Below are 22,630 nucleotides of genomic sequence, written 5' to 3'. Positions count from 1 at the left end.
GGGAGGCATTGGGATTCAGGGAGGGGGAGTGTGTATCTGTGTCAGTGTACATGTGTGTGTTTGTGTGAGGATGTGTGTCCTGTGTTCAGCCTGAGAAAGTGTCCTTTCGCCCAGTGCCACCCATCCATAGTGTATCCGGCAGGGAACGTCCCTCCAGGACAATCGGGCTCTCCCGAACCCAGACTCCTCGTCAAGAAGAGAGTGTCAATTGCATTGAGGGACCAGTTCATTTCTTTAGAGAACAAGAGTTCTTTAGAGTTTTTCTACAAAGTTTAAACGATGAATTAAAGAATGAGTTAGCTGCTAAGGAGTTACCCGCCTCGCTGGATTGTCTTATTGCAATGTGCATTAGAGAAGATGGCTACATCTGTGACCAAAGAAGAAACAGAAACTCTCTCACTCTCTCCTTCAGCAGAAATACTGTGGAAATGGCCGGAGGCAGAGAGAGGGACCCGATGACAAATGGGGAGCATGGTGGCATTTGCCTCTCTCCCTCTGAGCACAGAAGCAGGTTAGCACCAGGTGATCGTCTTTAATGGAGCCAGAAAGGCAGTTTCATTGATTCTTGTCCCTGGCAGCCAAAAAATGGCGCTCGTCTGTAATGGTGGGAATGGTGGAGACAGGCGAAAATAATAAATACATTTCCCTATCATGGCTCATGATACCTTCAAAACTCTCATTATACACTTGCTCTCACACACTCCACTCACTGACTCCATGGTAGAACAAAGTTTTACGCTCTGGCTCTGAAGCTCTTCAAGTAACACTCGATGGACTTCCTGATATAACTTATAAGATCCGCCTCTATCTCTGCGTGTTGACCAGACCGAGGAAGAAAGTTTATATTTGTTTGAAGAACTACTTACTCCACTGGTTCTGGGTCAACCCTACTGTTTTCTGATCCTCCATCCTCATCTCCAGACCCATCTGCTCTTTCCATTTAACACAATCTGGCTGAAGTACTTTGAAAGGATTTGGCACTATCTCTCCCCCCTCATAGACCATATGACTGTGCCATAGGCCTCCTTCCCAGTGCTTCACTTTCCACCAGACAGCTGTATAGCTTGTCTAAACCTGAACGGGGGGTGGGCGATGAAAAAATACTCATTAGCTGCAGGCATCATCTTCCTCTACCCTAGGTTCTTGATTTTTAGTTGTCAGGAAGAAAGACAAAGCCCTGCAGCCCTGTATTGACTTCCTCAGGTTGAACAAAATAACTGTTAAAAAAATATACACTGCCTCTACTGGCATTTGCTTTCAAGCTGTTACAGGGAGCCACCATTTTCATCAAACTAGAACTTTGCAATGCCTATCATCTGGTGTGGATTAGGGAGGCGGGTGAATGGAAGACAACCTTAACATCCACCTGGGCCACTTTGAGCATCTGGTAATGCTAACACTGTGTTTCAGGCCCTGGTGAACAATGTCCTCCAGAATTTCATCAACCATTTAGTTTTTTTGTAGACAAAATCCTGATCTTCTCCTGGTCCCTCCAAGAGCATGACTCCCATATCCTGAGTGCCTCCTTAAAAACAAACTGGTTAAGTGAGAGAAGTGCAGATTTCACATTGACACAGTTTCTTTCTTCCGGTACATTGTTGAGAAGGAACACCTCAAACCTGAACCAGCTAAGGTTCAAGTAGTGATCGACTGGCCGGTTCCAGTTAACAGAAAATAGCTACAAAAGTTACATCTATTTCGGTTTGTGAGCAGGGTTCCATGATGTAAACAAGTCTTTATATGGCTTAGTGTTTCATGTCCTCTTTAAAGCCTCTACCTACACCGCTCACCCATAGTCCCATATAGCTCTTGACTTTTGTCACTGGTCAACTCCCCGCAGCAGATAACACAGCAATACTTACTACTATTGATCACTTCTCCAAGGATGCTCACTTTGTTGCTCTGCCCAAGTTTCCCTCTGCATTAAAGATCATGCAACTCCTCCCCGACCATGTTTTCCGGCTTCCCTCTGGACATAGTGTCTGACTGCAGAATACTTCTGCATTCGCTTCACAAGTCTGATGAGAGTTCTGCACTGCACTCAATGCCAAGGTCAGTCTGTTCTCTGGCTTTATCCTCAGATGAACAGCTAAGCACCCATCAGGTATTGGAGGCCACGCTGTGCTGCATTGCTTCTTCTAATCAGTCCACTTAGAGCTCCCAGCTGGCCTGAATAGAATATGCCCATACCACACCTTCTTCATCAACCGGACTAGGGCTGGGCGATATGACCCAAAATTCATATCTCGATATTTTTTAGCTGGATGGCGATATAAGATATATATCTTGATATTTTTTTAAAGCCATAAAGTAAGAACAAAAAGAGAGTTCTTAGTCAAAGCTGTGTCCCAGATGTCACACAGGCACTTTTATTAACATACAGCATAGATGAACATGAAAAAAACTACTCAAAAATAAATTATGAGCATTTATTAAATAATAATGCTCCATAAATAAAAGAAAACTATGTTGTTTTGTGCATAACAAAGAGCTCACAATTGTGCAGTCAAAATGTAAACTAACAGACGCTGAGCATAATAACAAAGACAGATTTCACAGCTGCTCTGTTCCCAACTTCTACTGCGTGACTGACAGCCTGGAGTTTGAAATCCGCTTCGTAACCATGTCTCTGAACAGGAGCCATTTATGGTCCTTATACACACACAATACGGTAATATTACGTTGAAGCACAGTACGTATCACTCCGCGAGGCTCCTCGGTAGCCGTAATGCTCCGACAATCCATCAAGCGGTGCAGCTCCGTAGCTTACCAAAGTCGAACTAAAACAGTTTTTGACAGATTGCTGAGCGCTGTGTATCACATAAAATCGGTTCGCGGTCATCAAGCACAACCAGAATTCATACAAAAGGCGCGCAGTCAACTTTTGGGAGAATGAAAGGATTTCAGGCCGTGCATTGCGTTAGCGTGGCTAGCTCGTTAGCGTGGTTAGCTCGTTAACACGTTGACGCCGTCCAGCCCCACGCACGGGGCGATGCACAGTAACTCATTAACGGAGATTTGCCGTGTCCATCTTGTCGCTGCCTGCAGGTGAAGCGATGGGGGAGGAGGGGGAGTTGTGTTCAGTGAAGGAGAGGCGAGGTCGAGTAACGTTGCGTAAAGACAAAAGTGGACGAAAGAGAGGCAAACTTGCGGCTCCACAAGTATAGTTATAACGTAACATAGACTATATCGATATAAAGGATATTGTCACATCTTATATCTCGTATAAAAATATATCGATATTTTTAAAAAACTTGAAATATCGCCCAGCTCTAAACCGGACTATGTCTCTTTGAGTCATCTCTCGGATACCAGCCTCCACTCTTTTCATCTGGTGAAGGTGAGCACTCAGTCCAACGGCATCTCCGCAGATGCCGCTGCCTCTTGAAAGCCACCTGTGCCACCAGCACCTAGCCGATCGCAGCAGAATCCCAGCACCCATCTACTGTCCTGGCTTTCCACTCGTGTTTTTACCCGTCTTTTCAAAATACAAAAAACTGCCCCCTAAATTTATTGGGCCTTTAGAGTTAGATTCCATGGTTAACCATGTGTCTGCCCATATCAAGTTACCCCAGAACATAGAAATTCACAAAGTCTTTAATGACACCCAATTAAAATTTGTTTTCTCCAGTCCGTTGTGCCCATCCTTCAGACCACTACCACTAGCAGAGTCATGGGGAACCTGCCTTCTCAATTACATGGATTATGGATTTCAGACACCATGGGAGAGGCATCCATGGAATGGAAGGGATACAGCTCAGCTCAGTCCTGGGTAGGGACGGGTATTGATAAGATTTTCACGATTCCGATTCCATTTTCGATTCTGTTTAACGATTCGATTCTCTTATCGATTCTTTTTAAAAAGAAGAACACTAAGGTCCATTAGCTTAGAATTTGTTTTATATCTTATCTTTGAACAAGATAGAAATTTAGGAGTAACATGGCCTTACAAACCCAACAGTGAGATCTTAAGAGATCCACAGCCTACGGCTCTTCAATGGGGTGTCACAGGGTCCCCAGGAAAAAAAACTGTAAATGTAAAATAATAAAATAAATATTCTTCTGTAGCAATAACAAAGTATAACATAAATTATTCTGTAGCAATTACACAAGAATATCCAGTAATGTCCCTGCCTACAATTAAACACATTCACTTACTGAAAATCGGGGGCATCTGCTGTGGCAAATGGGTGCAAGCCTTTGACCACAAACTAGTCACTGCTCGGTGACATTCGTCTATCCTGGCCTGAAAGGAGACGCTAACGGTAGACTGCAGCGAGAACTGCCAGCGAGCGCCAGCCAGACTCTGTCTCTCTCATCATGGTCACCTAAATGCAGCACACAGTAATGGCAGGTTTTGTAATAAGGCAGATCGCGCTAACATAATATGCACTGTTAGTTGATTATTTACCTGCCGTATTAACGGGAGAGGACGTGCAAACGTTACCGCTGCTGCTGCTGGGTTGAGATTCACGAGTCCGGAGCAGAATTAAAAACACGACATTCATTTAAGGTCATCGCGTGTTTTGTGAGCAAATGCTTTTGCATATTCGTAGTGTTTCCTCCTTTAAATGAAATATCTACTTTGCAAGTATTGCAAGTTGCCCTGTTGTCATCCGTTCTCGTAAAGTATAACCAAACTTTTGAGCGTCTGAGCCGCTTAGGCGCCCTGCCAGGTAAATGACGCTCCGCAACGTGGTGACGTCATTCGGGGCGACTGGAATCGATAAGGGAATCGTTTGAAAAATGGCAAACAATTCCAAGGAATTGAAACAGTGGGAACCGGTTCTCAACAAGAACCGGGTTTCGATACCCATTCCTAGTCCTGGGTTCCGCAGGCCCCAGTTCTGGATAAAAACATGATTAGGAAGTTCCACTGCCGGCATCATGACAAGCCTATTGGGTGGCCGAGGGCGGGGTGTGTACTGTCATGGTCCCTCAGTCCTCCCTGACTGATTTCTTTGGGTTTGTTTTCTATCTGTCTCTCTGGTTCAGCTTTCTCTCTCTCCTCTGTCTGTGTTTGTTTGTTGCTGTCTGTGTGCATGGGTGAGACTCAGTTCCCACCTTTGACCTGGCACACCTGTGGCAGTCACCCTTCTGATCCCAATGATCTTATTAGCAGCCACTACTTAAAGTAGTGGATGGCTGCCATTCTTTGCTGGATTGTTGAACTACACAGTTAAACGGTGGCTCTTTCTCCTCCATGCGTTTGTCCTGCGTTTGATTCCCTTAGAAACATCCCCTGTGTTTGTCTTACGCAGATTCCTGGATTCCCTTCCCTGGAGCCAAATCCTGACTTGAGAAAGGCTTTACAATATTACTGGGCCATAGTGGGCAGGGACATTCACATGCCTCTGCTGGTTGTACTGCCCAATGACTCGCCCCGCCTTTTTAATTAAACTATAGTCACTGTGGTTCACAACATATCACCATAAATATGGAGCCTTGGGGGGAAGGTTCATTACCCAGGGGTTGGTGGGTGGGGCTGCTGCAGTATTCACCCATTCACTGCTATGTGCATCTTAGACATTGGTACTCTTGGAGGTCGAGAAGTCCTGGATCTTTGTCTATGTGCCTCTGGCTTCGTCGGTGGGGGGTTATTGTTGCTTCCCACACTCTCTCACACACCACAAGAAGGTTGTTGATTTGTGTATGTGTGCATTTTCATCGTTTTCTTTTCCAGGTACTGTGTGGCTTTTTTCTTTCTTTGTTTTTTTCTTACAGGTGCAGCAGTCGGTGATACATCGTGTTTTCCTATTTCTCTCAATCCTTTTATTTTATTTCTCCCTGTTTTTTTCTGCCTGTCAGCTTAGACAGTTTTATACTACACATACACTGTAATAACTGATATAGAATAGAATAGAATAGAATAGAATAGAATAGAGTAATCCTTTAATTGTCCCACAAGGGGAAATTTGGTTGTAACAGCAGCCAAAAAGACACATATACAAACAAACAAACAAACAGTACACAGGACACAGAACAGAAACATACACAATTTTTCTTACATATTTTTCTTACATATTTACATTAAGGACAATTAAGGACAATGTAAATATGTAATAACTATACAGAGAGTACTGTACAGTTATTACAGGGCTCTAGACTAACTTTTTGACATGGGCGCACCGGTACGCCTAACTTTAAAAATTTAGGCGTACCGGCACAAAAGTTAGGCGCACTCAAATTTTTCAACCGCATCGCTTAACACCGCAGTTTTACATGTGCACTTTCTTTGGGGGGGAAGTCCATACAGACAATATTCATTTCTAAATTATTAACTAACAAACTTGTGCTTAAAGTGCTTTGTCAATATTGTGGAAAATGTTAAACTTAATCATCATCTTGGCTCCTCTGACAACCTGTTTGCTGCTGCCTGCTGCTGAAAGGCAGTGGGGAGAGGGGACACTTGGGCAGTGCATTTATTGCAGCATATAATGTGTTTCCTGGATACACTGCTGTTTTTTCAGCATTCAAAGATTGATGGCACCATGTCAGAGCTGGCTATGAATTTCAGACGGATCAGTCCTTAACTTAACACAAAAGTCATCAATAGTTCTTTTCATCTTTTCTTATTACCCATAGCTACATCCACTTCTGTCGGGCCTAGGCTGCTCACTAGGGCTGGGTATCATCACTGATTTCTATAATCCATTCGATTCTGGTTCTCAAAGTCCTGATTCGATTCAATTTAGCCTCAGACAGTCAGAAATATTATAATTCTGATCATTTATCAGTACTGATACACATGAGACTTCATCAGAATTGTGAACATCACAGCAGATGCCTTTGTGTCAAAGTAACTGAGGATAAAACACAGAAAAACATGAAGGAGATTTTCCTGGTCTGGCGTTTTATAGCAGATAACCTTAAAAATATTCTGCAATATTGCATAATTTTAAGAAGTTTAAATTTCTTCAGTATTGAACAGCAGAAATTAGGCTTTCTTGTCCGAGGTCATTTAAGTGAAAAAAAGAAAAAGAAAAGAAAAAGACAGCGACCGACAGCGCTGTAAACAACGGTAGACTGGTGGGTAATAAGCCAATGAATAATGCAGAAAACAGAGATTTGAGACGGGAAACTGTTCTTGAAGTACAGAGAGAGAGAGAGAGAGAGAGAGAGAGAGAGAGAGAGCTGCGCATGAAGTGTGATTTTTATCGTGGTGGAAGCAAAACAGCAAAAGTCAGAGGGAATTCATGACGACATTGATCAAATGTGAAGCTAGTTTGCTGCTTCTTTTGCTGCTGGCTCGGCGAATTTTGGTTGGAGAGAGACAAAACCTGCAGCTCAGAATCAGCGCAAAAAGACGTAAACACAGCGCGGACCCGACGCATCAGAATCGCTGAGCTCCGACAGCGTGTCCGTGTTCGGGCTGTGGGGTGAGAAAGCCGAGAAAGACAAAGCTGATTCTGATGCGTCGGGTCCGCTCTGTGTTTACGTCTTTGTGTGGAATCCGTTAATGAATTGATATCGCTCTATTCAAGCTACTCACCTCTCTCTTCCACCTGCACTTTCAACTGGACCACGGCCAATCAGAGAGGTCCCGCCCCTGACTATCTCTGATTGGTTTAGTCCACGATAGGGGCATGATGTGTGTCTGTTGTTGACCACACGGAGAGTTGCAGAGATTTTTTTTTTTTTTATGTGTTACCCGAAAATATTTGGTCGCACCGGTGCGACCAAATATTTTTTTTTAGTCGCACCACTGAAAAATTTGGTCGCATTTGCGACCAAATTGGTCGCACTCTAGAGCCCTGTATTAAATTAAATATAAATAACTACAGATAAGAGGCAAACCAGGTTGTAGTGCGAATCGGTTGATTAACTTATTGCAGTTACAGCACAGATGTAAACATCTATGATTGTTGGGAGCAGTTCTGATTGTACAGTCTGACAGCTGCAGGGAGGAAGGACCTGCGGAAACGCTCCTTCATGCATCTAGGATGCAGCAGTCTGTCACTGAAGGAGCTCTGCAGTTCAGCAACATTTCCATGCATGGGGTGGGAGACTCTGTCCATCAGAGATGTTATTTTGGCCAGAGTCCTTCTGTCTCCCACCACCTGCACTGGGTCCAGGGTGCATCCCAGAACAGAGCTGGCCTTCCTGATGAGTTTATCCAACCTCTTCTTCTCAGCTGCCGATAAACTGCTGCTCCAACATACCACACTGTAAAAAATGACAGATGCCACCACAGAGTCATAGAAGGTCTTTAAAAGCGCTCCCTGTACTCCAAAATGACCTCAGCCGCCTCAGCAGGTAGAGTCTGCTCTGACCTTTCCTGTAAAGAGCATCAGTGTTGTGGCTCCAGTCCAGTTTATTATACAGGTGAACACCCAGGTACCTATAAGAGTCCACTATCTCAATGTCCACTCCCTGGATGTTCACCGGTGTCAGTGTGGTGGGTCTGCGTCTCCGGAAGTCCACCACCAACTCCTTGGTTTTCCCGGCGTTGATCAGCAGGTGGTTCTGCTGACACCAGTCTACAAAGTCCAGACAGAGTCCACTGTTTGTACTCTGAGTCGTCCTCACCTGTGATGAGGCCGACTATGGCAGAGTCGTCAGAGAACTTCTGTAGGTGGCAGCGTGGGGAGTTGATGGAGAAGTCTGCAGTGTAGAGGGTGAAGAGGAACGGTGCCAGCACAGTTCCCTGTGGGGCCCCCGTACTGCAGACCAGCGTGTCAGAGACACAGCCCCGTGACCTCACATACTGTGGACGTTCTGTGAGGTAGTCCAGTATACACTGGGACATGTGGTGGTCCACTCCCGATAGCTCCAGCTTGTCTCTCAGAAGTCGTGGCTGGATGGTGTTGAAAGCACTGGAGAAATCAAAGAACATGATCCTCACAGTGCTTCCAGGCTTCTCCAGGTGAGTCAGAGCTCGGTGCAGGAGGTAGATGATGGCGTCCTCCACCCCAATGCCAGGCTGGTAAGCAAGCTGCAGCGGATCCAATGAAGACCTGACCAGGGGGCGCAGATGGTTCAGAACCAACCTCTTGAGGGTCTTCATCAGATGGGATGTCAGGGCTACCGGCCTGTAGCTTCTGAGGTCCTTGGGATGGGAGGTCTTTGGTACCGGTACCACACAGCAGGTCTTCCACAGCTGTGGTACTTTCCCCAGTGACAGGCTCAGCTTGAACAGATAACCTAGGATGCCACACAGTTCATCTGCGCAGCACCTCAGGAGCCTGGAGCTGATGCCATCTGGACCTGCAGCCTTCCGCACCTTGATCTTGCAAAGCTCATTCCTCACTTGAAGTGCTGAGATAGAAAGAGTGGATTTTGGGGGAGGGGTGTGTATGTTGGAGTCCAGAGAAGCCGGGGGAGGGTGTAATGACTGGGAGCTGGAAGGTGTGAAGCTGAGAGGTGTGAAGTCCTGAGATGAAGGACAGGCAGTCCCTGAAGATGAAGGAGATTGCAGCAGGGGGGACGATGCTGTGGGAGGGATGGGTGTTTGATCAAACCCTATTAAAATATTTATTTAGGTCATTCACCCACCCCAAGTCTCCTGCAGCCTGGGGGGTTGGTTTTTGTCCTGAGATTGTCTTCAGGCTGTTCCAAACCCCTCTGATGTTGTCCTGTTGCAGCTGCTCTTCCATCTTCCTCCTGTAGTTTTCCTTTCCTTGCCTTATCTTCCATTTCAGCTTCTTCTGGACAACTCTCAGCTCCTGTTTGTCTCCAGATCTAAAGACTCTCTTCTTCTCCTATATAATACTAAAAATACTTTTTCACTACACTGCTTTTAGCTGCAGACTGTTGGTGGGCTATGTGCTGCATGGCTTTCCTGTGATATTCTGCCACATAATGCAAAGCCCAAATCTTTTACTTAAATATACTTCAGTAAATAGAAACAAACAAATACAAACGTGTCAGATTGTTGTAAATTCATTTACAATGTAAATCCTTAGAAGGAAAAAAGGGAAACAATGTACAGGGTGGGCCATTTATATGGATACACTGTAATAACATGGGAATGGTTGGTGATATTAAAGTCCTGTTTGTGGCACATTAGTATATGTGAGGGGGCAAACTCCTCAAGATGGGTGGTGACCATGGTGGCCATTTAGAAGTCGGCCATCTTGGATACAACTTTTGTTTTTTCAATAGGAAGAGGGCCATGTGACACATCAAACTTATTGGTAATGTCACAAGAAAAACAATGGTGTGCTTGGTTTCAACGTAACTTTATTCTTTCATGAGTTATTTACAAGTTTCTGACCACTTATAAAATGTGTTCAATGTGCTGCCCATTGTGTTGGATTGTCAATGCAACCCTCTTCTCCCACTCTTCACACACTGATAGCAACACCGCAGGAGAAATGCCGGCACAGGCATCCAGTATCCGTAGTTTCAGGTGCTGCACATCTCGTATCTTCACACCATAGACAATTGCCTTCAGATGACCCCAAAGATAAAAGTCTAAGGGGGTCAGATCGGGAGACCTTGGGGGCCATTCAACTGGCCCACGACGACCAATCCACTTTCCAGGAAACTGTTCATCTAGGAATGCTCGGACCTGGCACCCATAATGTGGTGGTGCACCATCTTGCTGGAAAAACTCAGGGAACGTGCCAGCTTCAGTGCATAAAGAGGGAAACGCATCATCATGTAGCAACTTCAAATATCCAGTGGCCTTGAGGTTTCCATTGATGAAGAATGGACCCACTATCGTTGTACCCCATATACCACACCAAACCATCACTTTTGTTGTTCCAACAGTCTTGGAGGGATCCATCCAATGTGGGTTAGTGTCAGACCAATAGCGGTGGTTTTGTTCGTTAACTTCACCATTCACATAAAAGTTTGCCTCATCAATGAACAAAATCTTCTGCGTGAACTGAGGGTCCTGTTCCAATTTTTGTTTTGCCCATTCTGCAAATTCTGTGCGCCGATCTGGGTCATCCTCATTGAGATGCTGCAGTAGCTGGAGTTTGTAAGGGTGCCATTTGTGAGTAGCTAATATCCGCCGAAGGGATGTTCGACTAATGCCACTCTCCAGTGACATGCGGCGAGTGCTACGCTGTGGGCTCTTGCTGAATGAAGCTAGGACAGCCACTGATGTTTCTTCGTTAGTGACAGTTTTCTTGCGTCCACATTTTGGCAAATCCAACACTGAACCAGTTTCACGGAACTTAGTAAGCAGTTTGCTAACTGTAGCATGGGAGATGGGTGGTCTCGTAGGGTGTCTTGCATTGAAATCTGCTGCAGTGACCCGGTTACTGCGTTCGCCAGATATCAACACAATTTCGATCCACTCCTCACGTGTTAACCTCTTCGACATGTCAATGGCTGTGAACAAAGAGAAACTTGTAAATAACTCATGAAAGAATAAAGTTACGTTGAAACCAAGCACACCATTGTTTTTCTTGTGACATTACCAATAAGTTTGATGTGTCACATGGCCCTCTTCCTATTGAAAAAACAAAAGTTGTATCCAAGATGGCCGACTTCTAAATGGCCACCATGGTCACCACCCATCTTGAGGAGTTTGCCCCCTCACATATACTGATGTGCCACAAACAGGACTTTAATATCACCAACCATTCCCATGTTATTGTGGTGTTTCCATATAAATGGCCCACCCTGTATAAAATATGAAATGTTTGTTCTTTATGTGAGGAACCAAAAAGGATATATTTATAGATCACATTTTTATTATAAGAACTATTGTGTCAAATCATTTTTGTGTTAAAATGAAATCACTCTAATATCAGACTGATTTTTGGACAGGTGATTAGAGGAGCCTGTTTTTATGAGTATGTATATTAATGTAAATATTGTATAAGAGCAGGGACAGGTAATATATTGGCTTTTTTTGTTTGTTTTTTCCTACAGAGGAACCCATGATTGCCAGCTGCCTGTCCAGGCAGCTGGCTCTCCCATGTCTCCCAGCAGCCATCCTGCTGCAGCCATGGCCGTCCAGACAGCCGCTCTGGAACAGCTGAGAGAGAAACTGGACAGTGGTGAGCCGCCACAAAAGAAGACGATGATAGAGCAGCAGAGGATCATGCAGCATGCCCTGCAGCAAAACCTGCTGGCAATGGCCTCCCAGCTACCCCTCAACATCAAACTTAACAACAGAGGTAAAGACAGTAAGGTTTGAGTGCATGCTCTTTGGTTGGGGTTGTATGTGAATCTTTGTCATTTCTTCATTTCATTTTCCAGTTCAAACTAGTTTAAGTAAAGTCTTTAATTTCACAATGTAAACTTCTAAATTTCCAAAACAGTCTTGAGGGCATGACCTCTGTATACTCAGTAGCCCTGACACAGCCGTCTCTTTGCATGGCTTTGGCAATGAAACTTCTGAGGACATTAAAAAGGGTCAATTAACAGAAAGTCTTCAGATGCTCATGGATATAATACTATCTAATGTAATCTGGTGTCCACTGAAGCTTCTGCTAGAACCTAAATGGACAAAGAAATAGATTTTCCTATAGCTTAGCACTGTTGCAGCCTGTGTTCCTTTTATTGTTGCAAAGAAATCCTACAATGAGATGTTTTAGTTGTTTAGGCCGTTTCTTACCATTCACACTAATTTTGTCTACTAAGAAGGTTTTTCTTCTATAGTCTTGTTCATGCTGTTTCCCTTAACGAAGTTAGATGTGCTGTTTAAGCTCCTACTTCATCATCTGTTCAGTGCTTCATGATCACATTTAAATGTGTCATTTTACAAAATCCTGATACAGTCTGAAGTATTTTAGTAATAAAGTGTTTAACATGGAGCAGGGTTGTACTCAGATGGTGTTGCTGTTAAAGGTGTTTTGTGGCACTAGGAGGTGAAGTAGCCCCAAACAAACACATTTATTAACATTTGTCAGGAATTATTGAGTTCAGCTGTTTTAGAACATTTCTGAACCTTGGACATAGAGACACGTAAGAGGTGGTTAGCATGAATTAACATTTCACAGAACAGATGTTCATTCACATGTGAATTTAACTATTATTACTAATACAGTATGGTCTGGGACTAAATATGTTCACTTTATGTCTGTATAAACACATTTAAGGCTGATTTGAGTGTAAATCTGAGCCTGACTCAAAAATGTGTCACAAACAGCAAACAGTCAGTAACATACAGAGAATTCATCATGTAACATGTCATTAAAGACTCATCAGACTCAGAGATGTTTTTTTCATGCTGATCATGACTGAGTGCGCCCTTCTGCCGGGGCTTTGGCTGCAGCCAGCACAGCTCATGAAAATCCATAAGTCACATATGACTTAATGATAGCGGTTAAAGGAAGAATGAGAGGCCCAGCTACTCAAGTGTGATATCATTTCTGTGTGCACCAGTGCCTCGCACATATTAGTCATAATAGCTGCCTTGAATTTGATAGGTGATGGAAGAATGAGGTTAATTCCCACACTGGCCATCTGGCTCTGTCAAAAACAAACCCTGTTATTTAAGATTACACTGAAAAACTATTATTATTGTCTCTTAAATGGATAAATGTGTGTTTACAGATGTTTTAGTGCAGCAGCCACCAGCTGAGATCACTGTGTGCACGGCTTGACCGTTCTCTTAGGATCATTTTGTTCAGTTAAAAGTTTATTTTATTTGCTTTCATGTTTTGTTTTAGAGTACTATTGACACGCTACGCTTTCTTTCTGCTGGTTTCCATTCTGAAATGGCAAAAGTTAACGACATTTCTGTCATTTAAGAACCTGGCCAAGTTTTCCGACTGTGTGTTGTGATAGGATTCATCCATAATTGACATGCAGAAATAGCTGTGCCATCTTTTGACAGTTCTTTCTCCCCAGAACTCTTTAATAAAGCTCTCCTTATCCTGTCACTCTCTGAATTATCACCAATACTCTTCTTGCTTCTTCTGTTCCTTTTCTAAATGCTCATATTGAGTTTTTTTCTCTCTCCTTCTGTGCCCCTTCTCTTGACAGATGATAGACAAGAGACTGCATTGAACCTGTCTACCAACGGCATTAGCAGCATCAACATGTCAATAGAAATAAATGGAGTTGTCTACACAGGTAAATAGAGGGGCCGTTTGCTGATGTAATTGCAGGCAGGAAATTCAATAAGTTATAGGAGCACCCTGGTGCTTAGTCCTCTACACAATTTGATGTCTTTGCTATAAAATCCATCGTAATGAAGTGGCAGTCCAATAGTGTTAAAAAAGTTAAATATCTCAAAATTGGGCCTGTGAATTTGAAGGTTTATTTTCTGTGTGTGTGTGTGTGTGTGTGTGTGTGTGTGTGTGTGGATACAAGTAGCTTGTGCCTTGTAGTAATTACTGCATCTGTCCTTTAACATAGCCCATTCATATCATCATGCTATCATCTCTAAGCTCTCTCTGAAGTTCAGAACAGGTCTCTCTTCTCAAGCATCTCCACAGAGCTTCCAGCTGCTATTCTCAGATCACTCTGTAGAAGGCACTCACCCACTGGACCTCAAACTTGTACAAAGACTATGTATGTTTCAAACTGGCCTCTACCTTATCTGAAGGATCATAGCTGGTGATGGGTCCCTGCTAACTGGTAATTTGCAATTACCAGTAGATTTCAGTGTCCACAGTGTCTTCGAATCAAGTGAGGAGCACAAATTTGCCATTTTTTCAGCACTGAACAGGTTGAATGTGTCACTGCAGTCTCACTCTGCTAAATCTTGTTCAATTCAGTTTTATTTATACAGCGCCAAATCACAACAACAGTCATCTCAAGGCGCTTTATATTGTAAGGTAGATCCTACAATGATAGATACAGAAAAAACCCAACAATCATATGACCCCTATGAACAAGCACTTTGGTGACAGTGGGAAGGAAAAACTCCCTTTTAACAGGAAGAAACCTCCGGCAGAACCAGGCTCAGGGAGGGGCGGGGCCATCTGCTGCGACCGGTTGGAGTGAGAGAAGGAAGACAGGATAAAGACATGCTGTGGGAGAGAGACAGAGATTAATAACAGATATGATTCAGCAGAGAGGTCTATTAACACATAGTACTCTTGCTGCAGCATTTTGGATTAACTGAAGGCTTTTCAGGGAGTTTTTAGGACTTCCTGATAATAATGAATTGCAGTAGTCCAGCCTGGAAGTAATAAATGCATGAAGTAGTTTTTCAGCATCACTCTGAGACAGGATAAAGGGATTGTTGGCTCAGTAGAGCTCTGACTGTTTGTCAGCCTGGCTACAGTGCTGAAGAGAAACCTGGGGTTGTTCTTATTTTCTTCAATCAGTGACGAATAGTAAGATGTTCTGGCTTTGCGGAGGGCTTTCTTATAAAGCAGCAAACTATTTCTCCAGGCTAAATGATGATCCTCTAAATTTGTGACACGCCATTTCCTCTCCAGCTTACGAGTTATCTGCTTTAGGCTACGTGTTTGAGAATTATACCATGGAGTCAGGTACTTCTGATTTGAGGCCTTAGTTTTCACAGGAGCTACAGTATCCAGAGTCGTACGTAGTGAGGAGGTAAAATTATTAACAAGATAATCGACCTCTGTTGGAGTAGCGTTCAGATAGCTGCTCTGCTCTATGTTGGTACAGGGCATTGAAGATGATAACAGTGGGTGGATTATATTCTTAAACTTAGTTACAGCACTTTCAGAAAGACATCTACTGTGATAAAGTCTACTCTCCACTGCTGTGTAATCAATTCCCAATTCCCATAATTCATCCACTTTAGTTGTCATCCATGATTTTCCAAACATTTTAGTGTTACTTAGCTAGCTGGGTATTCCTTATTTTACAAAAAAATACTAGATTGTTGATCTGGCCACTTTTTAAGTTTCAGTTTTTTTGGTTTTTCAACATTTTTCCTCATGAACCTCCTTCATTCGACTTCATATTGAGTGCTCCATTGAACAGCTACCAAATGTATGTTAGGGTCTTTAGTCTGGTTAATTTGTCGGGGTTAATAAGTGAACATGCCACACATGCCCATTAAAAACAGTTTTTGCATTCATACTCTATAATACTATTGCTGTAAGTGTGTCTTATGTCAGATTATTCCTTTTGCTTGTTAAAACAAACAAACAAAACTATGTTTTTTGTCAGCCTATGAATTTCATTTCACTGGTCAGATCCAAGACCCATTTTATCTTTTCTGATATTACCTCTGAGGGATACCAAAATAAATCCTTTTGTGGTCCTAAGCATCTGAAACAAACACACTCTGAAATCTGATGTTAGGACAGCGCAGAGTTCAAGGCTAACTTAGGCTTGATGTTTCTCCACAGGCATCCTGTTTGCTCGGCAGTCGCCCATAGCAGGGATGGCAGGACACCATGGGAAACATCATGGCTGTCAGACTCAGGGAAAAAACAGCCCTACAAAGTTCCAGCCCTCCTCATCCTCCTCATCCTCTGCTTCTTCTCTCCATGGACACCGAAACACCTCCCCCTGACCCTCCACTTATTCTCACCTCCCCCTCCAGTCCCAGTAAGAAGAACCATTTTACTAAATCATCAGATTAACTGCAGTTTATTTCAGTTGTGGTTTACTCGACATCCACATGATTCTACACAGGTGAGCAAACTGCTGATTAAAAAGCAACTGTTGCATATAGACATCTACCTGCCCCCCTTTCCCCACTCCGCAGGGTTAATTCAATTTTCAATTCAATTTAATTTCAATTCAATTTTATTTATATAGCGCCAAATCACAACAGAAGTCACCTCGAGGCGCTTTATATTGTACAGTAGATCGCACAATAATACATACAGAGAAAAACCCAACAATCATATGACCCCCTATGAGCAAGCACTTTGGTGACAGTGGGAAGGAAAAACTCCCTTTTAACAGGAAGAAACCTCCGACAGAACCAGGCTCAGGGAGGGGCGGGGCCATCTGCTGTGACCGGTTGGGGTGAGAGAAGGAAAACAGGATAAAGACATGCTGTGGAAGAGAGACAGAGATTAATAACAGATATGATTCAATGCAGAGAGGTCTATTAACACATAGTGAGTGAGAAAGGTGACTGGAAAGGAAAAACTCAATGCATCATGGGAATCCCCGGCAGCCTACGTCTATTGCAGCATAACTAAGGGAGGATTCAGGGTCACCTGGTCCAGCCCTAACTATATACTTTAGCAAAAAGGAAAGTTTGAAGCCTAATCTTGAAAGTAGAGATAGTGTCTGTCTCCCGAATCCAAACTGGAAGCTGGTTCCACAGAAGAGGGGCCTGAAAACTGAAGGCTCTGCCTCCCATTCTACTTTTAAATACTCTAGGAACAACAAGTAGGCCTGCAGTGTGAGAGCGAAGTGCTCTAATAGGGTGATATGGTACTACAAGGTCATTAAGATAAGATGGGGCCTGATTATTTAAGACCTTGTATGTGAGGAGCAGGATTTTGAATTCTGGATTTAACAGGAAGCCAATGAAGGGAAGCCAAAACAGGAGAAATCTGCTCTCTCTTTCTAGTCCCTGTCAGGACTCTTGCTGCAGCATTTTGGATCAGCTGAAGGCTTTTCAGGGAGTTTTTAGGACATCCTGATAATAAAGAATTACAGTAGTCCAGCCTGGAAGTAATAAATGCATGAACTAGTTTTTCAGCATCACTCTGAGACAGGATATTTCTAATTTTAGAGATGTTGCACAAATGGAAGAAAGCAGTCTTACATATTTGTTTAATATGTGCATTGAAGGACATGTCCTGGTCAAAAATGACTCCAAGGTTCCTCACAGCATTACTGGAGGCCAAGGTAATGCCATCCAGACTAAGAATCTGCTTAGATACCATATTTCTAAGATCTTCAGGGCCGAGTACAATAACCTCAGTTTGATCTGAATTAAGAAGCAGAAAGTTAGCGGCCATCCAGGTCTTTATGTCTTTAAGACATTCCTGCAGTTTAACTAATTGGTGTGTGTTACCTGGCTTCATGGACAGATAGAGCTGCGTGTCATCTGTATAGCAGTGAAAATTTATGCTATGTCTTCTAATGATGCTGCCTAAGGGAAGCATGTATAATGTAAATAGAATTGGTCCTAGCACTGAACCCTGTGGAACTCCATAATTTACCTTAGTGTGTGAAGAGGACTCTCCATTTACATGCACAAATTGGAGTCTATTAGATAGATATGATACAAACCACTGCAGTGCAGTACCTGTAATACCTACAGCATGTTCTAATCGCTCTAATAGGATATTATGGTCAACAGTATCGAACGCAGCACTGAGGTCTAGCAGGACAAGCACAGAGATGAGTCCACTGTCAGAGGCCATAAGACGATCATTTGTAACCTTCACTAAAGCTGTTTCTGTGCTGTGATGAGCTCTGAAACCTGACTGAAACTCTTCAAATAAGCCATTCCTCTGCAGATGATCTGTTAGCTGTTTGACAACTACTCTTTCAAGGATGTTTGATATGAAAGGAAGGTTGGAGATTGGCCTATAATTAGCTAAGACAGCTGGGTCTAGAGATGCTTTTTAAGTAAAGGTTTAACTACAGCCACCTTGAAGGCCTGTGGTACATAGCCGATTATTAGAGATAGGTTGATCATATTTAAGATTGAAGAATTAATTAATGGCAGGACTTCTTTGAGCAGTTTTGTAGGAATGGGGTCTAAAAGACACGTTGATGGTTTGGAGGAAGTAATTATTGAAGTTAACTCAGAAAGATCAATTGGAGAAAAAGAGTCTAACTTAACATCAATGGTACTAAAAGTAGCTGTAGATAATATTACATCTGTGGGATGATTATTGGTAATTTTTTCTCTAATGATAAGAATTTTATTTGTGAAGAAGTTCATGAAGTCATTACTAGTTAACGTTAAAGGGATGGTTGGCTCAGTAGAGCTCTGACTGTTTGTCAGCCTGGCTACAGTGCTGAAGAGAAACCTGGGGTTGTTCTTATTTTCTTCAATCAGTGATGAATAGTAAGATGTTCTGGCTTTGCGGAGGGCTTTCTTATAAAGCAGCAAACTATTTCTCCAGGCTAAATGATGATAAATAACTTTGTGACACGCCATTTCCTCTCCAGCTTACGAGTCATCTGCTTTAGGCTACGTGTTTGAGAATTATACCACGGAGTCAGGTACTTCTGATTTGAGGCCTTAGTTTTCACAGGAGCTACAGTATCCAGAGTCGTACGTAGTGAGGAGGTAAAATTATTAACAAGATGATCGACCTCTGTTGGAGTAGCGTTCAGATAACTGCTCTGCTCTATGTTGGTACAGGGCATTGAAGATGATAACAGTGGGTGGATTATATTCTTAAACTTAGTTACAGCACTTTCAGAAAGACATCTACTGTGATAAAGTCTACTCTCCACTGCTGTGTAATCAATTATTGTAAATGTAAATGTTATCAGGAAATGATCAGACAGCAGAGGGTTTTCAGGAAACACTGTTAAATGTTCAGTTTCTATGCCATACGTTAAAACAAGATCTAGAGTGTGATTAAAGTGGTGGGTGGGTTCTTTTACATTCATTTTTAGCATCTACATGGATGTTAAAATCACCCACAATAATTATTTTATCTGAGCTGAGCACTAAATCAGATAAAAAGTCTGAGAAATCAGAGAGAAACTCTGTGTAAGGCCCAGGTGGACGATAGATGATAACAAGTAAGACTGGTTTCTGAGTTTTACAGCTGGGGTGGACGAGGCTAAGCATCAGACTTTCAAATGAATTAAAAGTCTGTCTGGGTCTTTTGTTGATTAATAAGCTGGTGTGAAAAATTGCTGCCACACCGCCCCCTCGGCCTGTGCTTCGAGGTTTCTGGTAGTTAGAATGACTCGGGGGTGTTGATTCATTTAAACTAACATAATCATCCGGCTGCAACCAGGTTTCTGTAAGGCAGAGTAAATCAATTTGTTGATCAATTATTAAGTCATGTACTAACAGAGACTTGGAGGAGAGAGACCTAATATTTAATAATCCACATTTAACTGTTTTACTCTTTGGTTCAGATGTGGATACTGTATTGTTCTTTCTTTTTGATTTTTTGTTTAAGTTGTTTGTTGCTGGTTTTTAGTTTGTTTTTTGTCTGTTTGGGAGCTGACACAGTCTCAATGGAGATGGGTTTTTGGGGGGGTAGCGGGAGGAGAGAAGCTGCAGAGAGGCGTGTAAGACTGCAACTCTGCTTCCTGGTCCCAACTCTGGATAGTCATATTTTGGGGAGTTTAATAAATTGGTCCATATTTCTAGAAATGAGAGCTGCTCCATCCAAAGTGGGATGGATGCCGTCTCTCCTAACAAGACCAGGTTTCCTCCAGAAGGTTTGCCAATTATCTATGAAGCCCACATCGTTTCTGGGACACCACTCAGACAGCCAGCAATTTAAGGAGAACATGCGGCTAAACATGTCACTCCTGGTCTGATTGGGGAGGGGACCAGAGAAAACTACAGAGTCCGACATTGTTTTGGCAAAGTTACACACCCATTCAATATTGATTTTAGTGACCTCCGATTGGCGTAACCGGGTGTCATTATTGCCGACGTGAATTATGATCTTACTGTATTTACGTTTACCCTTAGCCAGCAGTTTTAAATTTCCTTCAATGTCGCCTGCTCTGGCCCCTGGAAGACAATTGACTATGGTTGCCGGTGTCTCTAGCTTCACATGTCTGAGAACAGAATCACCAATTACCAGAGTTTGACCCCCGGCGGGTGTGTCACCGAGTGGGGAAAAACGGTTAGACACATGAACAGGTTGGTGGTGTACCTGGGGCTTCTGTTTAGGACTATGCTTCCTCCTCACCGTCACCCAGCCGCCCTCTTTCCCCAGCTGCTTGGGGTCTGCCGGGGAACAGCTAGCAGGGCCTACGCTATCTTCGGCTGCACCAGCTACAGGGGCCTGGCTAGCTACGGGTGAATGAAGGGTGCGAAGCCGAGTCTCCAATTCAGTAATCCTGGCCTCCAGAGCTGCAAATATGCTACATTTGTTACAGGTATCATTACTGCTAAAGGAGGCCGAGGAGTAGCTAAACATCTGACACAATGAGCAGGAAAGTGCAGGAGGGACAGGTGAAGTAGCCATGGTGCTAACGAGTCGGCTACGAGCTAAGCTAAGCTAGCGAAACAGTACAGAGACAGTGAGTGAATACTTTGGCTATAAATTAGGTAGTGAGTACACAGAAAGGGTGCTTCAGATGAAGCACGAGAAGATTATACTATAAAAAAAGGAATGTGTCTAAAAGATTTTAATTAAATTGCTAAGCAGAAAAGCTACTCAGAAACACCACTGTGTTTGAGCAGGAACAGGAAGTGATACTCTACCACAAAGCAAGCAAACACCAAGTGACAGGTTACTTTTAACCTGTGTGACAAAACATTGTTCATGTCCTCAAACACATCTAGTTAGTGTGGAAAAGTTCAGAAGTGGTCACTCATCAACTCAAGATACCACCACAGTGAGCCAAACAAAGACCCCCGCGCTGAAATGATGTGACAGCTGAAACCATGGTTTTGATTTTTGTAAGCTTTGTGACAAACCTCAGAAACTGACTGTTTACAGTGGATACATGGGGGACTGATCCAAGAACAAAAAGCACATCAGAGGTGAAAACCATCCGAGGTGCAATGGTTCATTAGATAAACAGATACACAAAGACTGGCGCAGGTGTTCGTTCACACACTAGGAGTTAAAGCAATGTGTAGATTTCTTTAAGTTTACTTTCCTCTCTTGTGCATGGCTCTGTCCACCTGCTCCCGTTAACAGTCCTATAATCACAGCGTGTCTCAAAGCCATGTTGTTCACTAACACAAATATTATCAACTACACAACTTAATTAATTTGAATAATTCGTTTGTTAGGTTTCCCCAAACCAGCTAGTACCAAACTACCAGTAGCCTGAGTTTGCTGTATTGCCCTTAGTGTATAATAATATGATAGTTGCCTAAGGTGTGTACTATGTAAGTTTAATAACCACTCCAATACATATTAAAGCTGCATCTTGACACTAGAGAGATCCTCAAATCTGGGGGGAAATCCCACTGTAGCTTTTCAAGTGCAAAGAGCTGCTGTTCAGTGTGTTTGTGTCTTCACCATATTCAGAACATGTCTCCATCATGGGATTAATCGTTTGTTTAAAAAATATGTAAACATAATTAGAAAGCAGGCTTGTTTTAAAAAAAAGAGTTTTATGTCCTCTCTGCTTTCAGGGTGTTCAACATTTGACACAGCTTAGATTAAAGTAATGAAAGTGTTGTTCTGAGGGCAGATATTGCACTTTATGTTGAGTGTGATATTTACCCTGAGTAACCACAACCATACATGTAAAGTCTGTGCTGAGGTTGATGTGTGACTGCAGAGTTCAGTAGATATACTGTAGATGCACAGATGGTGTGATGCTGTCGGGCTGACTGAATGTGGAAAGTCCTCAGAGGAATTCTTGAGAAACGACTGTGACAAGAAAGAGCAGCAGTTCAGTTTGCAGGCAGTAGGTGAACAGGAGGGATACACAGGTATGTAGTAACATAGACCGGTCATGAGTCAAACATGGTTTTATTTTGGGTTTGTTTTTTAAAATAATGCTATGGTGTCTAACATCAGAGAACATCTGTTTGTTCTTCTTGGGTTCATAAAGACCTTCTTTCTTCATCGTGAAAGGGAGTGGACGCCACGTTAAGTTAAATTTGTTTCTAGTACACCTGTTAAAGCGCATGTATGTTTGATCCTGTATCATCACTCTGCTTCTTTTGAATCTTCTTGAATGCTCGTTGGCAATACCTCACCAA

General features: G+C 42.9%; 1 protein-coding gene across 1 annotated transcript in view; it reads left to right on the top strand.

Moving 5' to 3' along the window:
- arid3c (AT rich interactive domain 3C (BRIGHT-like)) overlaps positions 1-16,596 on the top strand; it is a 66,065-nt gene extending 49,469 nt beyond the window's left edge. Inside the window, 4 exon segments of the mRNA XM_019366227.2 lie at positions 11,833-11,865; positions 11,868-12,080; positions 13,894-13,983; positions 16,188-16,596. Coding sequence (XP_019221772.1) covers positions 11,833-11,865; positions 11,868-12,080; positions 13,894-13,983; positions 16,188-16,354 — 503 coding nt within the window. The 3' untranslated portion in view covers positions 16,355-16,596.
- The last annotated feature ends 6,034 nt before the right edge of the window (positions 16,597-22,630 follow it).

This window comes from Oreochromis niloticus, linkage group LG12, assembly GCF_001858045.2.
Source record: "Oreochromis niloticus isolate F11D_XX linkage group LG12, O_niloticus_UMD_NMBU, whole genome shotgun sequence".
NCBI classification, from domain to species: domain Eukaryota; kingdom Metazoa; phylum Chordata; class Actinopteri; order Cichliformes; family Cichlidae; genus Oreochromis; species Oreochromis niloticus.
This window is presented reverse-complemented; position numbering and strand designations above follow the sequence as displayed.